General features: G+C 40.7%; 1 protein-coding gene across 13 annotated transcripts in view; it reads left to right on the plus strand.

The window, feature by feature from the left end:
* The window catches only part of DICER1 (dicer 1, ribonuclease III), a 72,477-nt gene that overhangs the window by 44,804 nt on the left and 4,990 nt on the right, over window positions 1-22,683 (plus strand). For all 13 annotated transcript variants that reach the window (XM_019746130.2, XM_074326981.1, XM_074326984.1 and 10 more), the window contains 14 exons: window positions 2,093-2,225; window positions 3,037-3,112; window positions 3,741-3,880; window positions 5,588-5,767; window positions 5,990-6,203; window positions 6,406-6,559; window positions 7,540-7,722; window positions 7,996-8,101; window positions 8,900-9,075; window positions 9,934-10,717; window positions 13,960-14,115; window positions 17,197-18,085; window positions 19,734-20,002; window positions 22,515-22,677. In XM_019746130.2, the coding sequence (XP_019601689.2) occupies window positions 2,093-2,225; window positions 3,037-3,112; window positions 3,741-3,880; window positions 5,588-5,767; window positions 5,990-6,203; window positions 6,406-6,559; window positions 7,540-7,722; window positions 7,996-8,101; window positions 8,900-9,075; window positions 9,934-10,717; window positions 13,960-14,115; window positions 17,197-18,085; window positions 19,734-20,002; window positions 22,515-22,677 (3,623 nt within the window). The remainder of the gene's footprint in view (window positions 1-2,092; window positions 2,226-3,036; window positions 3,113-3,740; window positions 3,881-5,587; window positions 5,768-5,989; window positions 6,204-6,405; window positions 6,560-7,539; window positions 7,723-7,995; window positions 8,102-8,899; window positions 9,076-9,933; window positions 10,718-13,959; window positions 14,116-17,196; window positions 18,086-19,733; window positions 20,003-22,514; window positions 22,678-22,683) is intronic.

Below are 22,683 nucleotides of genomic sequence, written 5' to 3' on the forward strand. Positions count from 1 at the left end.
AGATACATACCTGGGTGATGTCTATATCAAGATAAATTTCACGCAGAGGCAATATAAAGGAGCAACAAGCATGAGATTTTCTTTTTAACTTTTTATTTTGAAACAATTTCAAACTTTAAAATGTTGCAAGGATACTACAAAGAACTCCCACGTACACTTCAGAGAGACCCATTCGAGTTTCATGAGAATGTTCTTTTGTAGTGAAAGAATCCAGTCGAGGATCACGGTTGGATCCATTGTGTCGTCATCTCTCGTCCCCTTCCTCCCGGAACCAATCATTTTTCACTCTTCCCTTGGATTTAATGACCTTGAAGCTTTTAGAAGATGACAGGCCCGTTGTTTTGTAGCCTGTCTCTCAATTTGGGTTTATCAGATACTTGTCATGATTAGATCCAGGTCATGCATGGTTGGCCAGCATTTCACAGAAGTGATGCTGAGTTCTTCTCGTTTCATGTTTTCGGGACACTTGATGTCAATTTGTGCTCTTACTGGTGGTGGTGACTTTGATCACTGCCGTGAGGTCTGCCAGCTTTCTCTACCATAAAGTTACCTTCCCCCCTTTATAGTTAGTGAATAATTTCATGAGGAGACACTTTGGACTATAAAATTCCCTCTAGTTTCACCCATTACTTTAAATATCTGTTGGTATTTCTTGCCTGAATTGATTATCACTGTGATTTCTGCAGAATGCTGATGTTCTAATTCCATTTTTCTTTCTGCATTTCGTAGTTAGCATTCTACTCTAAGGAAGAGCTTTCTTTCTTGCTTTCTTGCTTTTTATTTATTCCTTTTATTTGTCCATTCAATATGAACTAGTGGACTCCAGTTTTATTCAATGGGTTATAATCTGTTACTATCATTACTTATTTATTTTGATGTTAAAATTATCTCAAATTTGGCCTGTTGAGACCCCCTGCAAGCTAGCTTCCATGACTTTTAACGTGTCATCATGAGTCTTTGAACACTTCCTTATTTTATGGCGTACTGAGACATTCTAGACTCAACTCACATTGTCCCTGCCCCAGCCTAGATATTGGCTTTTTCTCCAAAAGGCCCTGCTTTCTTTTAGTGGTGAATGAATGGTGTTTAAAAACCAAGGTCTGAACGCTAGGGGTATCATTGCCACTGGAGTATTGCTGCTACTGGGCTCTTTAGTAGACGGCGCTAGAAAATATATGCATATTCACATACACATTGATATCTCTATGTATTTCTATATCTGACTACCTGTCTATTGTTACCTCCGTTTTTAGTATGACACCAGGGGATTCATTCTAGCTTTCCTCTTTTCCCGTCTTTGTTCCTGACTTCTTCAATAGTGAGAAATACGATTTTCACTGTCTTCCAGATACTTACTTTTATGTTCAGTCTCCCTGTATGTAGCCAGCCTCCTTCTCTGCAAGGCTGGCACCATGTTTGCATGTCCTGACCTTGCAGGGCTGCTCCCCATTCCAGTGCCCTCCCATGCGTCCTGGCCCCTCTGGGTTACCCTCGTGTCCCAGCAGCCTCCGGACTCGGGCTTGGCTGCCTGAACACTGGCTTCTGGCCCTGCCGCGATGGGCTCCTTGTGCGCTGCAGGGTCATCTTGTTCTCACGCCCTCCTTTGTCAGTCCTGGGCTATCCTTCCACCCTCTTCTGATGCCCGCCTGGCACAGGCCCCAGTGGTGGCACGTGTGAGATTATTAAGGAGCAAACACTGGCAATGTGTTCTCTTAACTGGTTAGGAACAGTATGTTCTGCACTGTCCAGTATGGTAGCACTAGACACGAGGCTATTTACGTTCCAATTTCCATTTGAATTACAATTCAATACAGTAAAATGTTTCCCTAGCTGCCCTCGCCACATTTCAGGTGCTCAGTGGCTGCCCTGTTGGACGTACAGAACATCATCACAGAAAGTTCTAGCAGACAGCACTGTTCCATCTTACTAAAAGTTTGAAGCAATGAAGTTCAAACTACACATATAAGTACCGGTCCAGTAGAAGAGAAGAGGGACATAAGAAATCAAACTTTGGGATGTGACTATCAATACAAATTTTTTTCATCTATTTCTCAGTTGTAGATTCAGCATCAGAATTTCTTTTTCTTCACAGATACTGTGCTAGATTACCAAGTGATCCGTTTACTCATCTAGCTCCTAAATGTAGAACCCGAGAGTTGCCTGATGGTACATTTTATTCAACTCTTTATCTGCCAATTAACTCACCTCTTCGAGCCTCCATTGTTGTAAGTTTAGAAAAAGAAATGATTGTGCCTTTAACATTTGTCATTAATGGATTTTTTTTTCAGCTTCTCTAGGTCTATGCCAACTTATAGGTAAATTTGGCTTACAATATTTTAAAAAACAGGTTTATAAATCTCTTTTGTAGTCAACTACATGTTCAAATCTTCAGTAGACTGTACAACTTACAGACACTTAGAATTGGAATAGATGACCTCTGAAGTTTCCTCTACGATCTTATTAATGTAAACATTTCTGGCAGAATCTTCAGCTGTGGCTTACATATGGACAGTGACACAGAATTCATTAAGTATAGTTGTGCTGCTCTAATTATTTTGTTGTCGACTCAAAAATCTGCTTTTGTGTAACTTCTGTCCTTGGTCCCAATGCTGATTTCCAGACATTCCAAGACAACTAATTTCTATTGTACATAGCAAGTTTCAGTACTATTAACGTATATGTTACAGTCACATCCTGATACAGCTTTATTTTTTTGGGGGGTTACATATTTGTAGATTAGTGAAAATAAGATACATTAAAGCCTTACTGAAATTTAAATTAGCCAGAATTGTCAAATCTTGGTTATAACTTACTTAGTTGTTACTGGGCAAGATTTTTTAAAGATGGCTATTTCAAATATGGACATTAGGGTTTTGTTTTGTTTTTTAACTTGCTGACATTTTTCAAAATAAAGAACTTTGCTCTGGTAAATTTTAACTTTAAAGGGATTGGGGCAGAGGTTTTGTAGATGTTTTAGGTTTGAATGGTAATATAGCTAGGTGTATATACAATGGAAATGTTCTTTGTTACTTTCAGGGTCCACCAATGAGCTGTATACGATTGGCTGAAAGAGTGGTAGCTCTCATTTGCTGTGAAAAACTGCACAAAATTGGTAAGTGTTTGAAAAGCACATGCAAATAAAAATAAAGTTAAAAAGATGTGAAACAAGCGTATGGAGGACTAGCGATCACTGGGTTTTGTGCCGCTGTGCCCTCGCCGTCGCTGTGCGCTGGTGACTGGGTGTGGGTGTGATGTAACCGGGTTGCTGTGTGGATGCAGGGCGCTTGGTTTTCCATAGCTGAACTGCAAACATCTGTCATTTCCCACTGTCTATCCTGACCCTTTTAAATATGTAAAGGTTTTCTCTCGTACTGTGAACCATGAGTGTGTTTTAATGTATCCGTCTCTCAAATTAATCTGTATTAGTACATATGAATCCATTTTTCTAAAAATGGGAAGATCCATTTTCTGTGGCTTTTGTGAAGTGATGATATGTGCTGTTTTCCTGGTTAGATGTTTTTTACTTTTGAAACTTAGAGTTTTAATCTCGCTCACGTTGAAATATGAATACTAACGTATGTGTAGACTTCGCCTTAAGTGTCACATCTGATTCCTTTTTTATTAGTAAAGATGCTTTGGTTGTCATTTCTCGTCCAGTTGCTTCTAACAGTGCTGTTCTCTATTTACTAATTAATCATCAGAGAGACAAAATTTGGATTGTTTTTGTTAATTCTCTTTAGGTGAACTGGATGACCATTTGATGCCAGTCGGGAAAGAAACCGTTAAATATGAGGAAGAGCTTGACTTACACGATGAGGAAGAGACCAGTGTGCCAGGCAGACCGGGTTCCACAAAACGAAGACAGTGCTACCCAAAAGCAGTTAGTATTGGTTAGAACTGAAGGCAACACGCGCCTTTCTGACGTTTTATTTCCTGCTGCATCAGACCTGGATTCCTCTGGCTTCCCAGACCCCGGTGATGTGGCCCGCGCTGTGGCCTCAGCTCGTTTCCCCCGTGCACAGCTTCGAGCAGCCCCTTCGCTTCGTGCAGACACTGTGTCCTCCCCACCTCAGACACTGCATTCGTGTTTCTTCTCGGGGGAGTCATCTGTCAGTCTATCCAGAATGAGTTTATTTCATTTGAAGAGACGTTCTTGGTTTCATTCACTGTAGTGGTAAAGATACTTGCTTTACTTCTGTTTGAGGCTAAGACAAAAGAGGATTTGTATGATAAAATAGGCAAGTGAAAAGATGTCCGTTCAGGATGAGGTGGGCACTGGCAGGTATCAGTACAGATATTTGTCAGGAGTTAGGAGGTGGCCTACTAGGAGGCAAAATCAGTTATTTCCCTGTGTTATGTTTAGCTCGTTTTGTGGCATTCGTGCACTGAAACATCTCTGAGTCTGACTCCTAGTCTTAGCCACCCTGGGCTGAGGTACCTAATTTAAAAATATTTGTTAATGCTTTTACCTCATCAGAACTGCAAACAAAAGCAAAATTTTGCTGTGTGCTTTCATTAGCCTAAATGTGCAGTCCTTTTATTTTTGCAGTTTTTTGCATTTCTACTTTTGAAAACTTTGCACAGAGCTAAACATTTTCAAGATTCAGAGTCATGTCCGTTATTCAAAAATTGTGAATGTTACCCATTTTCCTGAAATGCTTCTTTCCCTCATATCCAGTTTTCCTGCTCTAACATTTTATCCCAAAGATCACTGGACTAGTTTCATATGATAGACGTTGTCACTAAAACGTGTTTGAGAAGCATAGTACTGCTTTTCATCCTGTTTAATTAATAGATACATTCTATACTTAATAAAGGTTATCTGTCAATTATAACCCTCTCTTATCCAGCATTTCTCTGCCGTTTAACTACAGATGCAATCATGTATGTCATTGAGCCTCAGAAACTGAAGACTGTTGGGTGGGATTGTATGTATATTGAAAGTTTAGAAACAGTCTCAGATTAATTAAATTATGGTTTCCTCATATAATGAGATAGCCATTAAAAATAAAACTGATTCATATTGACCCTGAAAGATATTCTTATTATAGTAGCTGGAGATAAAAATCAGGTGATGATGCCGTCTTCGTTGTGTGATTCCATTTGTAATGAATAATATGTATGTGTGTATGTTTATATACATGTATACTTAGGAAAAAGTCTAAAGGTTGATATAGCATATCAAAATGGAATACAGGTTATCTTTGAGTGATAGTATTATGTGGGATTTTTAAAAATTTACCTACATTTATTTTATCATATTCTATAGTGAGTAAAACTCGAAGAAAAGAGGTGCCTGGTCAAAAGAAATAGATCAAATGAGTAGTTTTTTTGTTTTGTTTTGTTTTGTTTTTAAAGATCCTGCAGTGTTTGTTTTGCATAATTTTGGTGTTAGGTGTAGAGTCAACAGCATTATCCCAGACCTGAGAAATGCTTGCTCAGAAATTAAGAGGTCTTATGCCTTCGTTATTTTCTTAGCTTTTCCTCATCAGCTTTTAGTAAAGCCAGTAATAAATTTGTTTTCTTGTCAACATCTGGAAAAGAGGCTATACTTGAGCTTGATGCTAATTTTTCTTTCCAATTCCAGATTCCAGAATGTCTGAGGGATAGCTATCCCAAACCTGACCAGCCCTGTTACCTGTATGTGATAGGAATGGTTCTAACGACACCATTACCTGATGAACTGAACTTCAGAAGACGGAAGCTTTATCCCCCTGAGGATACCACGAGATGCTTTGGAATACTGACAGCCAAACCCATACCTCAGGTAAGATACTTCATAATGATGAGTTATGTTAAAAACACATTATTTTTTTCAAAAGGAAAGACTACTTAAGAGTAACTGCCTTGTGTTACCACAGTGTGTTTCATATTTAAAAATTGAAGTGTCTCCTGATAGAAAGCATCATTCCTCTTTTGAACTTAAGTATTTATAAAGAAATAAACGACCTGTTAACCTTGGGGGTGCTTTCTTTTTCTTTTTGCTAAGATTCCGCACTTTCCTGTGTACACTCGCTCTGGAGAGGTTACCATATCTATTGAGTTGAAGAAGTCTGGTTTCACATTGTCTCTGCAAATGCTTGAGTTGATTACGAGACTTCACCAGTATATATTCTCACATATTCTTCGCCTTGAAAAACCTGCACTAGAATTTAAACCCACAGACGCTGATTCAGCCTACTGTGTTCTACCTCTGAATGTTGGTAAGAAGGACCCCAGCTCTGAAGCATTTACTTACAGTAGCTAAAAAATGCAAGTTGTGCTTGACAACTAGCTTATTGTATATACCACAGACATCTCTTTCTTTGATAACTAAATTAGATGCATATGAATATATAGCTTACGTAAGAATCTTCCCAGCATTGCAATATTTTAACAAGCTAAAGTGTCTTTTTCTTCCCTAAGTTAATGACTCCAGCACTTTGGACATTGACTTTAAATTCATGGAAGATATTGAGAAATCCGAAGCTCGCATAGGCATTCCCAGTACAAAGTATTCAAAAGAAACACCCTTTGTTTTTCAATTGGAAGATTACCAGGATGCAGTTATCATTCCAAGGTAGGGATCGAAGTAGAAAGCAAAGTAGTGATGACACTGTGTTTCAGAAGACTTCACTATTGACTCGGGGACGGAAGTGGGTGTGTGTGATTTTGTCATCGATGTTCCTCCTGGAAAATTTCAGTCTCCCTTCCTGGTGGGCCTGTTCTCTCCCGTTTCCATCCTTAAAATACCAAACCTAAACACTGCAGGCGAAGGGATTTTACTTTGTGAAGGTCAGGTGATCTGAATGGTGTTTACAGGCTTTCTTCTTAAAATCTCCATCCTGGTAATCCCCAGCGTCCTCCAGAATTGGATCATGAATAATATTTCCTTTCTCAAATTTTTTACTAGGAGTAATATTATAATTACAAAGAAAATAGTAAATCAGAATGCTTTTCTTATTTTGTAAAAATTTAGGGGATGGAGATTTTTAGCAATAAAATTCAATAAAGGTACTTTTCAGAGAATTAGAGTGCTGGCTGTACAGTCTTTCTCTGATTTTGTTTTTCTTTTTGCACCTCAAAGCCATATTGTAGATGTTAGCTCTCGTTAGACTATCATTATCATCAGTGATGTAGCTAATACTTGACATGTGGCAAGTGTCTTTCATGTTTAAGCATTGGTAATGCACAAAGGGTCTGTCGATTTGGATATTGGAAGTTTGCCATACTGTTTTATATTGACAAAATTAATAGATTCTTAAAGGTGCCATTTAGCTTTCATGTGTTGTTATCAATGTATAGATGTTTAGGAAAAAAATAATAGTAAAGTAGGGGAGAATGGTAAGTTAGTCAGTTTTTATTTGATACAAATATTTAGTTCTTGTCTCAAATCCACTTGAAATATATTATTTGAAATTGAAGTTTTCATTAATGTTATTTATTTTTAATCTTTTGAACTTACTTTAAAATCAAAATTTGCATATCCATGTTAAAAACAGCTGTGTTTTGAGAATAGCTGATTTAAACCAAAAGTCACTGATTATTTTTCTTTTTTAGATATCGAAATTTTGATCAGCCTCATAGATTTTATGTAGCTGATGTGTACACTGATCTTACCCCACTGAGTAAATTTCCATCCCCTGAGTATGAAACTTTTGCAGAATATTATAAAACAAAGTATAACCTTGACCTGACCAATCTCAACCAGCCACTGCTGGATGTGGACCACACATCTTCAAGGTAAGGGTTTCAGAAACGACATTTCAGTTTCACTTTGAGGCATTTTTCCAGAGGTCAGTAAGCACACATAGATGGTCACTGTGTCCACTGCCCACCTGTAAGCTCTGGGAAATCAGGAGGTACTTTGCACACAGAATTGCTCGGGGTGTGGCCCAGGGCTCTGCAGTTAAGTGAGCTCTTCAGGTGGTTTGTATGCACACTGAAGTTGGAGAATCACTGTGACAGTGTACTTGTTTTTGTCTGTTTGATAAAATTATTTTGAAATTTTTATAGACTGAACCTTTTGACACCCCGCCACTTGAATCAGAAGGGGAAAGCTCTTCCTTTAAGCAGTGCTGAAAAGAGGAAAGCCAAATGGGAAAGTCTGCAGAACAAACAGGTAATGAGTTAATGGATATTAGCATAACTTAGTATTTGTAAAGATAAGTTTGAGTTTTATATTATCAGCTGAACTAAGTGACTTGTGAATATTTTGGAAATTGCCCGGGCCTTGGGTTTTGTTTTGATTTAATATTATGTGTTTACTTTTATTTGATGTCTTTTTGGTTAAGTATGAGAGGTTTGGCTTTTATATTTGGTCCACTGATACAATTATGTCATGAAATCACCCTTATAAACCCTAAGAAAAGTCCCATTTGGCCTTCGAGGATTATTATTATTATTTTTTTTTTTTTTTTAGTTTTCAAATTACAGGTGACGTTCAATATTATATTAGTTTCAGGTACACAGCATAGTGGTTAGACATTTATATAACTTACGAAGTGATTGCCCTGGTAAGTCTAGTACCCCTCAGACACCGTGCATAGTTAGTACAATATTGACTATATCCCCTGTGCTGTACTTTACATCCCCGTGACTGTTTTGTGACTGCCAATTTGTACTTCTTAATCCCTTCACCTTTTTCACCCAGCCCTTCAACGCCCTCCCATCTGGCAGTCATCAATTTAGCTTTTATATTTGGTCCATTGAAATAATTATATCATGAAATCATCCTTATAAATCCTAGGATAAATCCTGCTTGGTCTTAAAGGATTATTTAAAAAAATGTTTTTAAAAATAAGATTTTGGTAGTACTTACGATTTTTATCTTTATCCATTGGTAAAATTGGTCTTAAATTTGTTTTTCATGCTTTTGTGTGTTTGCTTTATATTTATCCACATTTTTCCATATTCAAAGATACTGGTTCCAGAACTTTGTGCTATCCACCCAATCCCAGCATCACTGTGGAGAAAAGCAGTTTGTCTCCCCAGCATACTTTATCGTCTTCACTGCCTTTTGACCGCGGAGGAGCTGAGAGCCCAGACGGCCAGCGATGCTGGCGTGGGAGTCAGATCCCTTCCTGTGGATTTTAGGTATGCCTGTGTTATTGGCCAGACAGAATATGGGCCATGAAATCCTATTTGGAAAAGAACTGAATGACGTGCAGGTCTTAATTTTATATACAATGGCTCTTAAAAGTTTAAAAAGAAAACATGTCTAATACATGAAAACAAATGCATCCTTTAATTCCCAAGTGAAAATCTATATGTTGGGGTCATTGAGGCCTATAGTTTTGTAAAGTTGTAGAAGGAGATGAGATACTAAGGTCAAAAATAATCGTCCCTCTCTCAGTGATGACAGTGAAAATGCAAACAGTCCTTTGTTACTATGCTGACATTTTAAAACTGCTTCCTCTTCTAAAATCCAATACATATTACAAAGCAAGTGCCTCAGTATGTTTTTTGTCTTCATTATTTTCTTCCCACAAATAGTCTCTGCATTCTAAGAAAATTATTGGTTTAACCACTCGAATTAATTCTGGTTATCCAGTTGGCAAGACTGGGATGGTTCTAGAGATTGAGGAACTTTAAAATATAATAATAGGAATTGTTGTTAGCCCCTCTTCCAAGTGTGGAAGCTCAGGCACAGCGAGGTTATGTGAATTGCCCGAAGGTACCCAGCTAGTTAACCAGAAGGCCTGGGCCAGGTCCCGCAGGCCGCCGGCAGGCTCCGTGTCCCAACCGCCAGACTGGACTGGACTATGGGGAGGGGCTGAAGCAGGGCCGGGAGCCGCCCTCCACGTCACCGTTTGCGTTGTGCTTGGAAACTTGTTTTTCTTCTAAAGTAGGAGTATATTTATAAGAATCTTTATATTTTTTATTCAAATTGCTCTTGCCCTAAGCTAGTCCTTTTGAAGGATCTGATGAAAAGTTACAAAAATGTCTTTGCAGATACCCTAACTTAGACTTCGGTTGGAAAAAATCTATCGACAGCAAATCTTTCATCTCAGTTGCTAACTGCTCTTCAGCTGAAAGCGATCATTACTGTAAGCACAGCACAGCTGCGACCCCTGAAAATGCTGCACAACAGGGTGCTACCAGAACCTCCTCGCGAGAAACCCGTGACCACATACCTGTGACCTGCAGAGCGCTCCTCAGTGAGGCACCCGGGAAGTTCCCCATGGAAGTCTCAACAGATCTGACCGCAATTAATGGTCTTTCTTACAATAGAAGTCTTGCCAATGGCAGTTACGATTTAGCTAACAGAGACTTTTGCCAAGGAAGTCAGCTGAATTACTACAAGCAGGAAATACCTGTACAACCAACTACCTCATATCCCATTCAGAATTTATACAATTACGAGAACCAGCCCAAGCCCAGCGATGAATGTACTCTACTGAGTAATAAATACCTTGATGGAAATGCTAACCAATCTACCTCAGATGGAAGTCCCATGGTGGCCGCCATGCCTGGTACCACAGAAGCTGTTACGGCGCTCAAGGAGAGCATGGCTTCTGAGCAGAGCCCTTCTCCTGGGTATTCCTCGAGGACTCTCGGCCCAAATCCTGGACTTATTCTTCAGGCTTTGACCCTTTCAAATGCCAGCGATGGGTTTAACCTGGAGCGGCTTGAAATGCTTGGTGACTCCTTTTTAAAGCATGCCATCACCACGTATCTATTTTGCACTTATCCTGATGCTCACGAGGGCCGCCTTTCATACATGAGAAGCAAAAAGGTGAGAAGTCGTTCTTTTAGTTTGAGCAGTTCGAATAGTCATTCCGTGAGCCTAAAAGTGATCTAAAGGATTGGCTAGTTTCAGAGGATGGGGAAAGGACCACGCTGAGGGGTTGCTCGACCCGACGTGTGCAGCTAAAGCCCACAGCGTACCCAGCCCATTGATACAAGGCTGTTTTTCACGGATGCACCACTCAGGTTTGGGGGGCCAGCTGATCTGTATGTGCCTTATTTATTGATACAACTTCAGTTCAAATGAAACTCTTTGTCAGCGTGTGTGCCCCTGCTAGCTCCTGAGGAGGATGTGAAGAAATACACAGCATAGTTATTCCAGGAGCTTGTGCCTTAATATATGAGTTAGGCATTCCCTTGGGAGCGTGCTGTACTGGCATGCAAGGCCTCCAGACGGGTATCACACGGGGCTGTCAAGGAGCGCTCATCTTCACAGTTTTCTGGAGTCAGGGAGGGGAAGAGCAGGCCTTCCCCAGCTCAGAGGCTCAGCAGTGTAAGGAGAGACTCCTAGAGACCCGAGCAAGCTGTGCTGGGTAGGCCAGAGAAAGGGCGTGCTCCTAAACTCAGTGTGGAATCAAGATTTGGGAGAAACATAGGGAACGTAACTTTAAATGACAATAAAAGAGGTGTCACAAGGTCCAAAGCTGCTCATTACCCTAAGCAGGCAGGTCGGGTACCACGTGTGACCAGGGAAGGTGTTAGTGGGAGCCGTGCATTTGCAGTGTGGACACGAAATGAGTAGTCGGCGCCAGGGAGTGGGCCGCGGTAGCCCAGAAGTGTGCAGATGGATGCGTGAGGACAGACGTCCGAGCAGGCGGCTGGTGCCGCTCTGTGCAGGGTCTCCGTGCTGGCTGAGGAGCCCACATCGCACTGCTGGACGTGAAGGCGCTGCTGGCGGAAGGTCCCTCAGGATTAATCCAGTGGTAGTTTTCAGTGGTCAGTCTGGTAGCAGAACGCAGCCTGAGTTGAAAAGCAAAACCAAACCAAGCTGAGCAATTACTTGGACCTTTGAAGAAGTGTAAGCTTAAGCAGAAAATGGGGTACAACTAGGGTTCTGGCGGGGAAGAAAAGACGGGGAGGGGGGTGATAGTCAGGAAATACCAACTTGAGCTCACCCTGACGAAGTGCTTACTCGAGCCAGACACTACTCTTTTACCCTCCAGTTTTCTAGATGAGGCTCCTAGGCAGGAGGGGGTAACTTGCCCACAGTCACATGGCTAGTCGGTGGCAGAGCCCAGTCTGGCTTAAGAGACCTTGCTCTTTCTTCACCATCGCGCTGACTTGCCTCTGATGTTATTACCCTGTCAGCACCAGCACGACACAGCATTTTACAGACCTCTCTCTCAATCTTTTCGGTGAGCCCGAGGGGTACATAACACGTCCTCATTTTGCAGATGAGAGAGCTGCCTAGAGCTCAGCTAGCTCATGTGAGGTCATCCAGCTATTCCGGGAGATTCGGGGCTGTCTGAGGCTAGAGTCCATATCCTTCGCTGTCTGGGTGGGAGGCAGGAGCCAGGTCATGCAGTCATGGCAACCGTGTAACCCGGGAGGTTGGTGCAGTGACGATGCCTGTGGTGAGGTAGAGAGAAAGGGAGGAATCAGGGTTAGGGGTGGGTTCTTAGGCCTCTTGGAGTATGAAGTGGGATGTTCAGTGAAACGTTCAGATAACTGAGAATTCAGGACTTAGATCCGGTTTGGGGGAGTAGGGTTCATACGAGTGATAGTTGCAGTCTGACTCCCAGGGGTTGTTGCAGGAGACAGTATCAGAGGCTAAGAATGAGCGGAAAGTAATGGTCCACATACTCTGTCAGGTAAGAAACACATGATTTTATATTTTGAAAATTCATCCACTCGTCCGCTCAGGAAGCTTTGATTCCCGTTTCCTACAGAAATCCTCTCTCCCTCAGCCTGGTGTGGAAGGCCTTTTGGTGCTCACAGCCCAGATGGGTCTGTACCCTAACCAGGCTGAGGCCCCACTCCTCTCCATCCCCACTCCTCGCGCACACGGCTGGTGCGTTTTCTGAGGGCGCTCGCCCCATTTCTACTTGGTGACTCCTGCCTGTCCTATGTGGAGCCTCACACGAGTCCTTACTTAGTTCTTCTTTTTCCATCCTGCCATCCATTTCTGTGATCTTGAGTGTGATTTCCATCCCTTTTGAGTCTCTGTTGCACTTTATCCTCTTGTTGGCACCTGTGATGTGTTCTCGTGGTATGAAAAGGAAACTAGCATTTACTGTTTGTGTGGTTACTTTCAGAAGGCATGGGAAAGCCCTTTAGCACGTAGCGAGTGTCATGCAGACCCCTTCCCCTCCCAGCTGAGTCCCCTGCAGGAACCACTCGTCTGTCTCGCTGACTCTTCTCAGGGATGCCTGACCTAGTGCTTCCGTGATGGGTGCTGCTTCCATGGTATTGACTTAGGTGGAGAAGGGGCTCCTGTGCTTAAATACAAAGGAACCCAGTTTTTAGAAAACGAAAATGAGATTGACAGTCCTAGACCCTAGTTTCCACAGAAAAAAACGAGACGGAAATGCAGTGATTTGAGTAAATTAGAGAGGAGATGGGGGCCTTAGGAAAAACAGACCCCGAGAGTTTTATTATGCAAATAAACATGGAGGGAGTTGTTCTTTATTGCCTTTTGCTCCATTTTTAAATGGTTAAACAAAAATATCTTGAAATACCAACCAAAACAAAGGAATAATGTTTGAGAAAACATTGCAATTGAAGTCATATTTGTGGCGTAGGTTCTAGAAATATAAAATTATTTTAGCTGTGTTCCATGCCAATTTTCACTTACAGCTAAAGTTTATAGCGTTTCCCCCCTTTATTTCATTGAGAATATTGTGACATCTTGGACTTTTTGTGTGGATTCTGTTCTCTGATCGTCCCAATTAGCAATTTGCAGTTTATATCATCATATTGTGCTTTCAAAAGGTTGAAATTGTCTGAACTGTTTACTCTGACTTTATAAGGAATTTGCATATTTATATACATCGTTTTTTCTGATCTGCATTTAATGTTCTGACATATTCATCTAACTACACTAAAGGATATAGAATACATGGGAATTTAATATTTTCTATCATGAATAGGTAGAAAAACTCTGCAATCTTTATAATTGGTGACCAGTTAGTAATATGAAGAACATTTAGGTAAAAATATGTTAATATGCCTTGTATAATTCCAGCAGCAATCATTTATGTTAAGTGTCTTATAAATTTTTTTCTGCGAAAGGTCAGCAACTGTAACCTGTATCGGCTTGGAAAAAAGAAGGGATTGCCCAGCCGCATGGTGGTGTCAATATTTGATCCGCCTGTGAATTGGCTTCCGCCTGGTTATGTAGTCAATCAAGACAAAAGTAGCACAGATAAATGGGGGAAAGATGAAATGGTAAGTTTTTGGTAACTAGAAGGACTTACTTTTTGATGAGGGGGAGAATTTTCTACTAATTTTTTTGTTTTCTGTGGTATGTTTATAATAGATACTTGATATATTGAATTAGTAACTATGAATAGACTGTGTTTTCATTGAATTCAGAAACAATGTTACAATTCTGCTAGAGGACAATTTCTGTTATCTTCCTTAGCCAGAGGCAGAGGAGTATCTCATGTTGTGACCCCCCCAAAAAAAGCCAAACCCCATAACATTTCTCATTACTGTTGTGTATTATAATTTCTTGTAGATCCTTAGTTCTGTTTAATGAAATGACTTCAGTGACCTATGATCGTCAGTCTGCCTGTGAAATAATGAAGTTTCAGTAAAATCTTGCTTTTGCAGCTCAGGGTTTTCTCAGAATTGTTTGTCCTCCTGTGACCTAAAAATAATAATATTAATAAATCACTGTATACAAGTGTTGTAGTTTTCTGGAAAGAGTTAAAATATTGCCAATGATTTAAGAAGACTAAATGTGAGCTGCTTCATGTTGTCTTGTCGTGAAGGCCACCAGAGGGCACCTCGGGGGCCTCGGAGCGCTGTGAGTGCGTGGTTGGCTGGAAACCTCCAGCACCTCTCCTAGAGGGACAGGCGCAGTTTCATTTCTCGGACATTTCTCTTTCATTAATGAGAAACTGGCTCGTTATTACTTCATTTTCACTTCAGGCCAACAATGAGAATACCGTTTCTCTTACAGGTTATATTTTCTAAATCAGCGTGTTCTTCTTTCTGACATGACATCCTAGTTTCAGGTCCCAGGCTCTGTGACTCTGTTTTGATTTTTACCTCTTTATTGAGTATATTTTTAAGTCATGTGGTATTTGACTTATTACAGAAATTAAACTTAATGTAGAAAAGCATTAAGAAGATATTTTAATATAAGTTGGGTTAGAAAAACTACATTGTTGTTAATTTAGGTAGAACCTTAGAGAAAAATGTGTAGATTTTGAGAACTTTGGAGAAAATATTTCATTTCTACAAAAAACATTCCAGTAACAATTATCTTGCCTTGCAAATACTATTTCATAATATAATTGGCTCTTAAAAATTAGCACGAAGTTGACATTGGTTTGTCCTTTTGATCAAAACACTTTTTTAAAAAGATACAACACAAAGTTCTTATTTTCTTGACATTTCAGAATACCTGGCACTTTAGTTCTTGAAATACATTAAAAATACTGTTTGTGTTGTCACCGAATAATTTATACTTGTTGAAATTGGCCCTTACATGATACTGAAAAGCATATGTTTGTCCCATTCCTATTCTACCCTCCCTGCTCCTAGGCAGATGGGTGTAAGTGGAACCTTTGCATACAAATACTGGCGGTGGGAAGAACTCAGGTTTAATGCTCATGTCCACTGTAAGAGACGAGTTTCATGCTGGTGTTTTGTTTTTGTTTTTATTTTTTGTTTTTGTTTTTTTAAGAGCTTGAAGTGCTCTTAGAAACCATTTAGTGAGGTAGAGTCCCACTATTTTGCAGATAAAGAAACTGAAACCTAGAGGCTTAAAGAACTTTGCCCAAGATCACACAGCTTATTTGTGATAAAACGCAGTCCATTGTGTGTGTGTTTATTTTGTTTTGTTTTGTTTGCACTCTGCCAGTTTTACCTGATGTTAGCATCTTAACTAAAGATATATAAGGAATTTTTTTAATTAAAAAATTCATTCAGTCTGATTTTTTTAAATTGTAGTTTGGTCCTTTTTTCCTAAGGGCCAAACGATAGTCAAAACATCTCATGTTACCACGTGAAAGTGTAAGATTTTTAACAGGAAATAGTTCCGAGGTCTACCACTAATTTCTTTTGGTGTTCTTCTTAATTCTTGAAAAAGTTTTATAAACTTTTTTTCTTAAAAAAAAAAAATGTAGATAGTTACAGGTATATGGCTTGGCTCACTGCTCTTCTTTTCAAACAAATACACTGTGTATCTCTTTTGAGTCTGGCTTAAAATGAAAATATTTGCAGTATTTAAAAAGTGCTTGACAGAAAGATTGAAAACCTTTTTGTCAGAATGCTCTGGAAAGTTGTCAACTATCAAAATTGAAGCACATCCTCTGTCTCTTCCTCCAAAGCAAAGTCTTCTTTTCTGTGGGGTTTTTTTTTTTGGTTTTTTTTTTCAGTTTTATTGTGCAACAGAAATTTGGCATCTTGCTAGCATTGCAAAAAAGTTACATCATGACTGAATCCTAGCCCATTATTAAGGTTGTCATTCACAAATAAGCTTTTGCCAAAGAAATTGGAATTAGAAAAGATCTTCTGACAGAAATTGGATTGTTGTGTTTCATGTTAGTCTAAATTTTCTTCTATTTTTGTCAGTTATGCTATAATCTGTTACCCTGATTACTGTAGCTCAGTGGCGGGGAAAAGCATAATTTCTCAAATTCATAGCTTATTCAGTGATCACTTTTAGTTTTAGTTTTCAAGCAAAACAATTTAGTTTTACATTGCAGCAAACATACTTTGATTTGAAGTAGAAATAGGGGCAAAAACTTGATCATAAAACTCTAGTTTACATTTTTACTCTTATAAAAAGATTTAAAAAATAATTTTATCTGGTTTCATGTTATACTCTTACTTAATTGCAAAGATAATGCTTTTTCTACATCTGGAATTTAATTTTATTAATTTGAAGCTATTTTAAAACTTCGTCAGCGTAATCGAAGATCTCTGTGATTGCCATATGAGAGCTCTCATTGTGTATCCTGCCAGCGTTTGAATTCTTAGCTGAAGTTTTGCCTTGTGGACATTAATTTTAACTTTATGCCCACGTATAAAATCCTTTACTTAAAGCTTCGTAGTGGATAAAGGTCATTTTATAACTTAGAAAATGAACATTCAAAGAACATGTTTTACTTTGTTTATATGATTAAATAACTTATTTTATGTTAATTGAAAACAAATGGCCATGATTTTAAAGTTGCCTTTTAGTATTTGTGGTTGTCATTTGAAATTATCCATAACCCTTGCTTTTATTGAGTCTCAAACCCTTTTAAAAACAGCAGCTATGTCTCCCCTCCTTCCCCATTCCCCCGGTTGCAGACAAAAGACTGCATGTTGGCTAATGGCAGGCTGGAGGACGACGTGGAGGAGGAGGACGAGGAGGAGGAGGCCCTGCTGTGGAGGGCTCCCAGGGAGGACGCCGACGACGAGGACGACCTCCTGGAGTACGACCAGGAGCACATCAAGTTCATCGACAACATGCTGATGGGGTCCGGAGCCTTCGTGAAGAAAATTTCTCTCTCTCCTTTTTCAACCGCTGACTCTGCGTATGAGTGGAAGATGCCCAGAAAGGCCTCCGCAGGTAGCATGCCGTTCTCGCCCGACTTGGAGGACTTCGACTATAGCTCTTGGGATGCAATGTGCTATCTGGATCCCAGCAAAGCCGTGGAGGAGGATGACTTCGTGGTGGGCTTCTGGAACCCGTCGGAAGAGAACTGTGGGGTTGATACAGGCAAACAGTCCATTTCTTACGACCTGCACACCGAGCAGTGTATCGCTGACAAAAGCATAGCCGACTGTGTGGAAGCCCTGCTGGGCTGCTATTTAACCAGCTGTGGCGAGAGGGCTGCTCAGCTTTTCCTCTGCTCGCTGGGGCTGAAGGTGCTCCCGGTAATTAAAAGGACTGATCGGGAAAAGGCCATGTGCCCTCCGAGGGAGAATTCCAGCAGCCAACAAAGGCCCCTTTCAGGGAGCCGTGCTGCTGCCTCGGGAGCCAGCTCTCGCTCCCCGGTGGTGAAGGACTTGGAGTACGGTTGTCTGAAGATTCCACCAAGATGTATGTTTGATCATCCAGACGCAGATAAAACACTGAATCACCTGATAGCGGGTTTTGAAAATTTTGAAAAGAAAATCAACTACAGATTCAAGAATAAGGCTTACCTTTTGCAGGCGTTTACACACGCCTCCTACCACTACAATACTATTACTGGTAAGGAGCCCAGACCCAACTCCACTCCTCTGAAAATGAGCTCGTGTGTTAATCGCGTTATTTTGGCCTTGTAAGAAATGACCTGTGCATGTACAGGCTTAGTGCCTCCTGTGCATGGTGGGGGGAGGAAACAAGCAGAATGAAACAAGCCTCTTTTCCTCATCTATTTGGGAGCGTTCTCTGCTCCTTGCCATCACAGTTGGGAGGGTAGCTATCTTCTGTACTCGCATGTATATCATTTTGTAAGCTGCATAATTGGAAAAGTTTGAGCCTTAGTCTTTTGTTGTGTTTTTCCTGTTTTATTCTACCCCAGTGTCGTTCTGATACCTGTTCAGTGCTGCTTTTGGTTCTTGATTTTTTTGGCATAGTCTGGATGTATTCCACATCTTTTTATGGTTCTTTGTGAACAAAAAGACTCCTCTCTCTTACGGTCTTTTTAAATCTAAAGAGGACTAGATGATAAGAAACTACTTCACGGAAGGTGTCACCGTCCCTGCCCTGGCTTTCCTGTCATCTTCTGCTTTGCATTGTGCTCCGTGTTCCTTCCCCTTCTTTAACAGGCTCCCGACCCATTAGATTAGGAGGAAGAATAGGCGCCTAAAAGCTAAAATCCGCTTCAGCTTCTGAAACGCAGCTAAAGTCTGCATGGTTTTTCTGTATCAGAGTAACAAGTGCTTGAATCCAGAATACCAAAGCATAGTTTAAGAAAAACAATGTAGGTTAAGATGGTCTGAAAAATGTAAAACCAAACAGTGAAAAGTGATCTCACTCTGGACTGGAAAGATGCTGGTGAAACTAAAACCTACTTTTTTCTTGGTGGAGAAGACATGAGGCTCGGTTTTCCGTTGCTGTGGAATGACGTCTGTGTTCTAGCCCCTCTCTGCCCCTGCCTCTTACCTCACTGGGGATGCCGGGACAAGTCACTTCATCTGTCCTTGCCTCAGTTTCCTCACTTGAATGACGCTCTTTAATCACTCTGAGAAAATTGAGGTGCTGGTTAGTACTGATAACGTTTCACATTTTGATGATTGACCGCTTTTGCCTAACGTCTCTGCTCACTCCCACAAGTCTTCTTTCTCAAGCTCTTGGTTTGTGTCAAATCCAACATTTCTAATCCACGTTGAAAAGAGGGTCTTCTTGTCCTGTCACCTTGTATGGCAGATAGAACCAAGGCGTGGCAAGGCATGGTGTCGCACACATTCCCGAACGTGAGTGCGACAGTGTGCAATGATGGCAGCAAAGTGGAGCGCGTGTGGCAGGCATCTGTGCAGGGTCCGCTTCCCGGAAGTGATGCCGTGTGACGGAGACGTGAGGATAGAGCAGAGGAGAAGGGTTCAGTGAGAATGATACTACCTGGGAAAGGTTTTTTTCCTTAACAAGCATTGGTCTTTGGGCCACTTAAAAGATTTTATGACCCCAATTTATGTATAAGAAATGTGCTTAATTTGCCATTAAAATTTAATTGCCAGAGGCTTCCGTAAGTATGATACGTCAGATAATTTTGTCATTGAAGACTGCATATGAAAATGAACCCAAATAAAAGTCTCTTAAGTGGCTCTGGGGATCAGACCTTTATGTCATTTATTATGTGGAAACCGTGGAAATGTTTTTGCCCAAGCTCATGGCTCCACTTTGGCTCCTCCCTCAGATTGTTACCAGCGCCTAGAATTCCTGGGGGATGCGATTTTGGACTACCTCATAACCAAGCACCTTTACGAAGACCCGCGGCAGCACTCCCCGGGGGTCCTGACCGACCTGCGCTCTGCGCTGGTCAACAACACCATCTTCGCGTCCCTGGCCGTGAAGTACGAGTACCACAAGTACTTCAAAGCAGTGTCCCCTGAGCTCTTCCACGTCATCGACGACTTCGTGCAGTTCCAGCTGGAGAAGAACGAGATGCAAGGAATGGATTCTGAGGTTAGTGCTCCTGGCAGTACGTGCAAGTCGGGGTTTAAGCCGTTGGACGGGGGTTCTCACTTCTGGCTGCACAGCTGTCCAGCGGGACACGTGCGCTGCACGTTCTCTGGGATGAACGGGATGAGCCGGCGTCTCCAGGTGGCCTTTACACCTACTGCCCGCACTGCGGTGGGGTGGGGTGGTCGTTCACCTGAGGAGAAGGTGCCAGGAGCCATCATCCACCTCGGGTGCCCAGAGTTAGCCGTGCCGAGGGAGTGCGGCCCCGGCCCCGGCAGCCGTGCCCTTAGGGAAAGCCCCGCAGGGCTGCTGCTTGCTGCCTCCGCTTCAAAATGGATCGAAATATGTGCTATGTGCTCATATCACAGGTAAGCAGCACAAATACGTACTTTGCTTCTGCTTGGAATGGGAAAATCTCATTTAAAAACCAAACTTTGAAATTTTTAACCATTGGACTGGAGAGGCTTCTGCAGGTTCAGCCAAAGGTTGTCTGGTGTGGAGCTCATGCTAGTGTGTTAGTGAAGTGTTTTGCAGTTTTGTCGGGAAGGCTGTTGTGCAGATCTTCCCCCTCCCCCCCAATCCTTCACTAACATCTGTCTGCATCCCTTGTACCCAGGAGAACGCTCTCGCTCTCATTCCTTATTCTTCCCATCTGATTCCCTTTGTTTTTCTTATTTTTGTAGATCTCTTACAAGGAGTTGAATTTATTCACAACTCTGGTAGCCATTTTAGTCGTTCTTTCTTCAATTTGTAACTTCCCTTTTTTTAAGTGCACCAAAGCATTGTAGGGGGTGTGGTGCATTTCCTTGACTTTGAGACTCTCGGTTTTGAGATCTAGCCATGAGGCCACGTGTCCCATGTGGAAACTACCGAATCTGAGCCGAGGAAAGTTACTAGGCAGTGCTCCTTCATCTCCGCTCTCCCAAGGCTCAGTCTGGGCTGGAGCACAGCTGGCAGTGAGGCCAGGAATTAGAACCATCTCATATCTACTCAGTATTATTCTAGCCTCATTCTGTAGGAATAGTTAAACTTAGAATTTGAGGAATTTGCTAAAATTAGATTTCAATTCTCCTTTTATGATAGTGGGACATACTGGTTCTGTTAGTTTTTGTTCATTCTTCCCTTTGTTTATATAAATATGTATAGAAGTTAACAAAAACTGAAAATGGCATGGTTTGGCTTTTCTAATTTACTGCTTGATCTAAGAAAATCTCTCCACCTTTCTGGGCCTCAGTTTCCTCATCTCGAAAAGGAGCAAATTAAACTTCATAAGTTTTAAAATCCCTTCCTACCTCAAAACTGAAATATGAACAATAGCTACCTTATTTTTCCAGTAGTCAGCATTATAAATGTGTTAGAACTTGGTGTGACTAAACAATCTGTTCAGAAATTATCTTCTTTTTATTTCCCTTTCACAAGTAATTTTGGTTTATTTTAGAAAATACAAATAAACACAAAGAAAATTAATTAAAGTTACACTAATATACTACCACAGCAGTAACCAAAATTAACATTTGGTAATGTATTATTGCTAATTGTATGTAGATGTAAACATACATAAAATGGGATGATATTATGCATAATGTACTATAACCTCCTCTTTTCGCTACTACATTGTGTAAGGCTTTCCTGGTATTGATTGGCATTGTGTCTTTCAGTAGCTGTGTGTTAGTCAATACATAGCTGTAATGTAATGTATTTAAATAGTCTTTTGTGGCTGGATATTTAAGTTGTTTGTAGTTAGGTCTTTTATTAGGTTGATGCTAAAGTAATTGCAGTTTTTGCAATTGTAACCTTTTAAACCGCAATTACTTTTGCACCAACCGTAATAAACATGGATGTGATAAATATGCCTGTATATCCAGTTACCTCCATAAGCTAAATTCCTAGAGATGGATTGTTGCATCAAAGAATTACGGATTTTTTGAAAGACTTTTGATACATATGTAAGGTTTTATTCTATTAATTTGAATACTCGCTATGTGTCAAGGTCTCGCCTATAGCTAACATGTATTCAGTAGTTTAATAAAAAGGGAACTTGGAGGAAAACATCTTCCAAATAGAATTTCCTGCCCCCAAAGTGGCAGTTTATACTCCCCGGAGCAGCGTACACCCTCCCCAGCGCTGTGCTAATCAGTACTCTGCCCCGTTCTTGTCCATGCCGGGGGTAGGACTGTTAAACGTGCAGTTCTTTGAGAACAAGGGAATTTTAAAAGTTTTAAAAATACATTTATTGACTATTTCTAATTTTGTGTTAAAGTTGTTTTTGTTTAGCAATAATCTTTTTCCCTTTGCTGGGTATAGAAGGTTAAATGGGAGGGAATTTTTGAAAATACTTTGTGTTTTTAGATAAGGTAATGTTTGTTACAATGTAGTAGGCATGCCATAAATGGTTGGTATTGTTACCTTTGTTAAACATATAATAAAAGTCATATCTAAGAAAAGAAACACGCCCCTGTGGACTGCCTTTAAAAATGGCCTTTTTGCTTACGAGTCACTTTTCTCTCTGTAATAGCTTCGGAGATCTGAGGAGGATGAAGAGAAGGAAGAGGATATTGAAGTTCCAAAGGCCATGGGGGATATTTTTGAGTCACTTGCTGGTGCCATTTACATGGATAGTGGGATGTCACTGGAGATGGTCTGGCAGGTGTACTATCCTATGATGCGGCCGCTAATAGGTACTG

This window comes from Rhinolophus sinicus, linkage group LG03 (assembly GCF_036562045.2).
Source record: "Rhinolophus sinicus isolate RSC01 linkage group LG03, ASM3656204v1, whole genome shotgun sequence".
Lineage (NCBI taxonomy): Eukaryota > Metazoa > Chordata > Mammalia > Chiroptera > Rhinolophidae > Rhinolophus > Rhinolophus sinicus.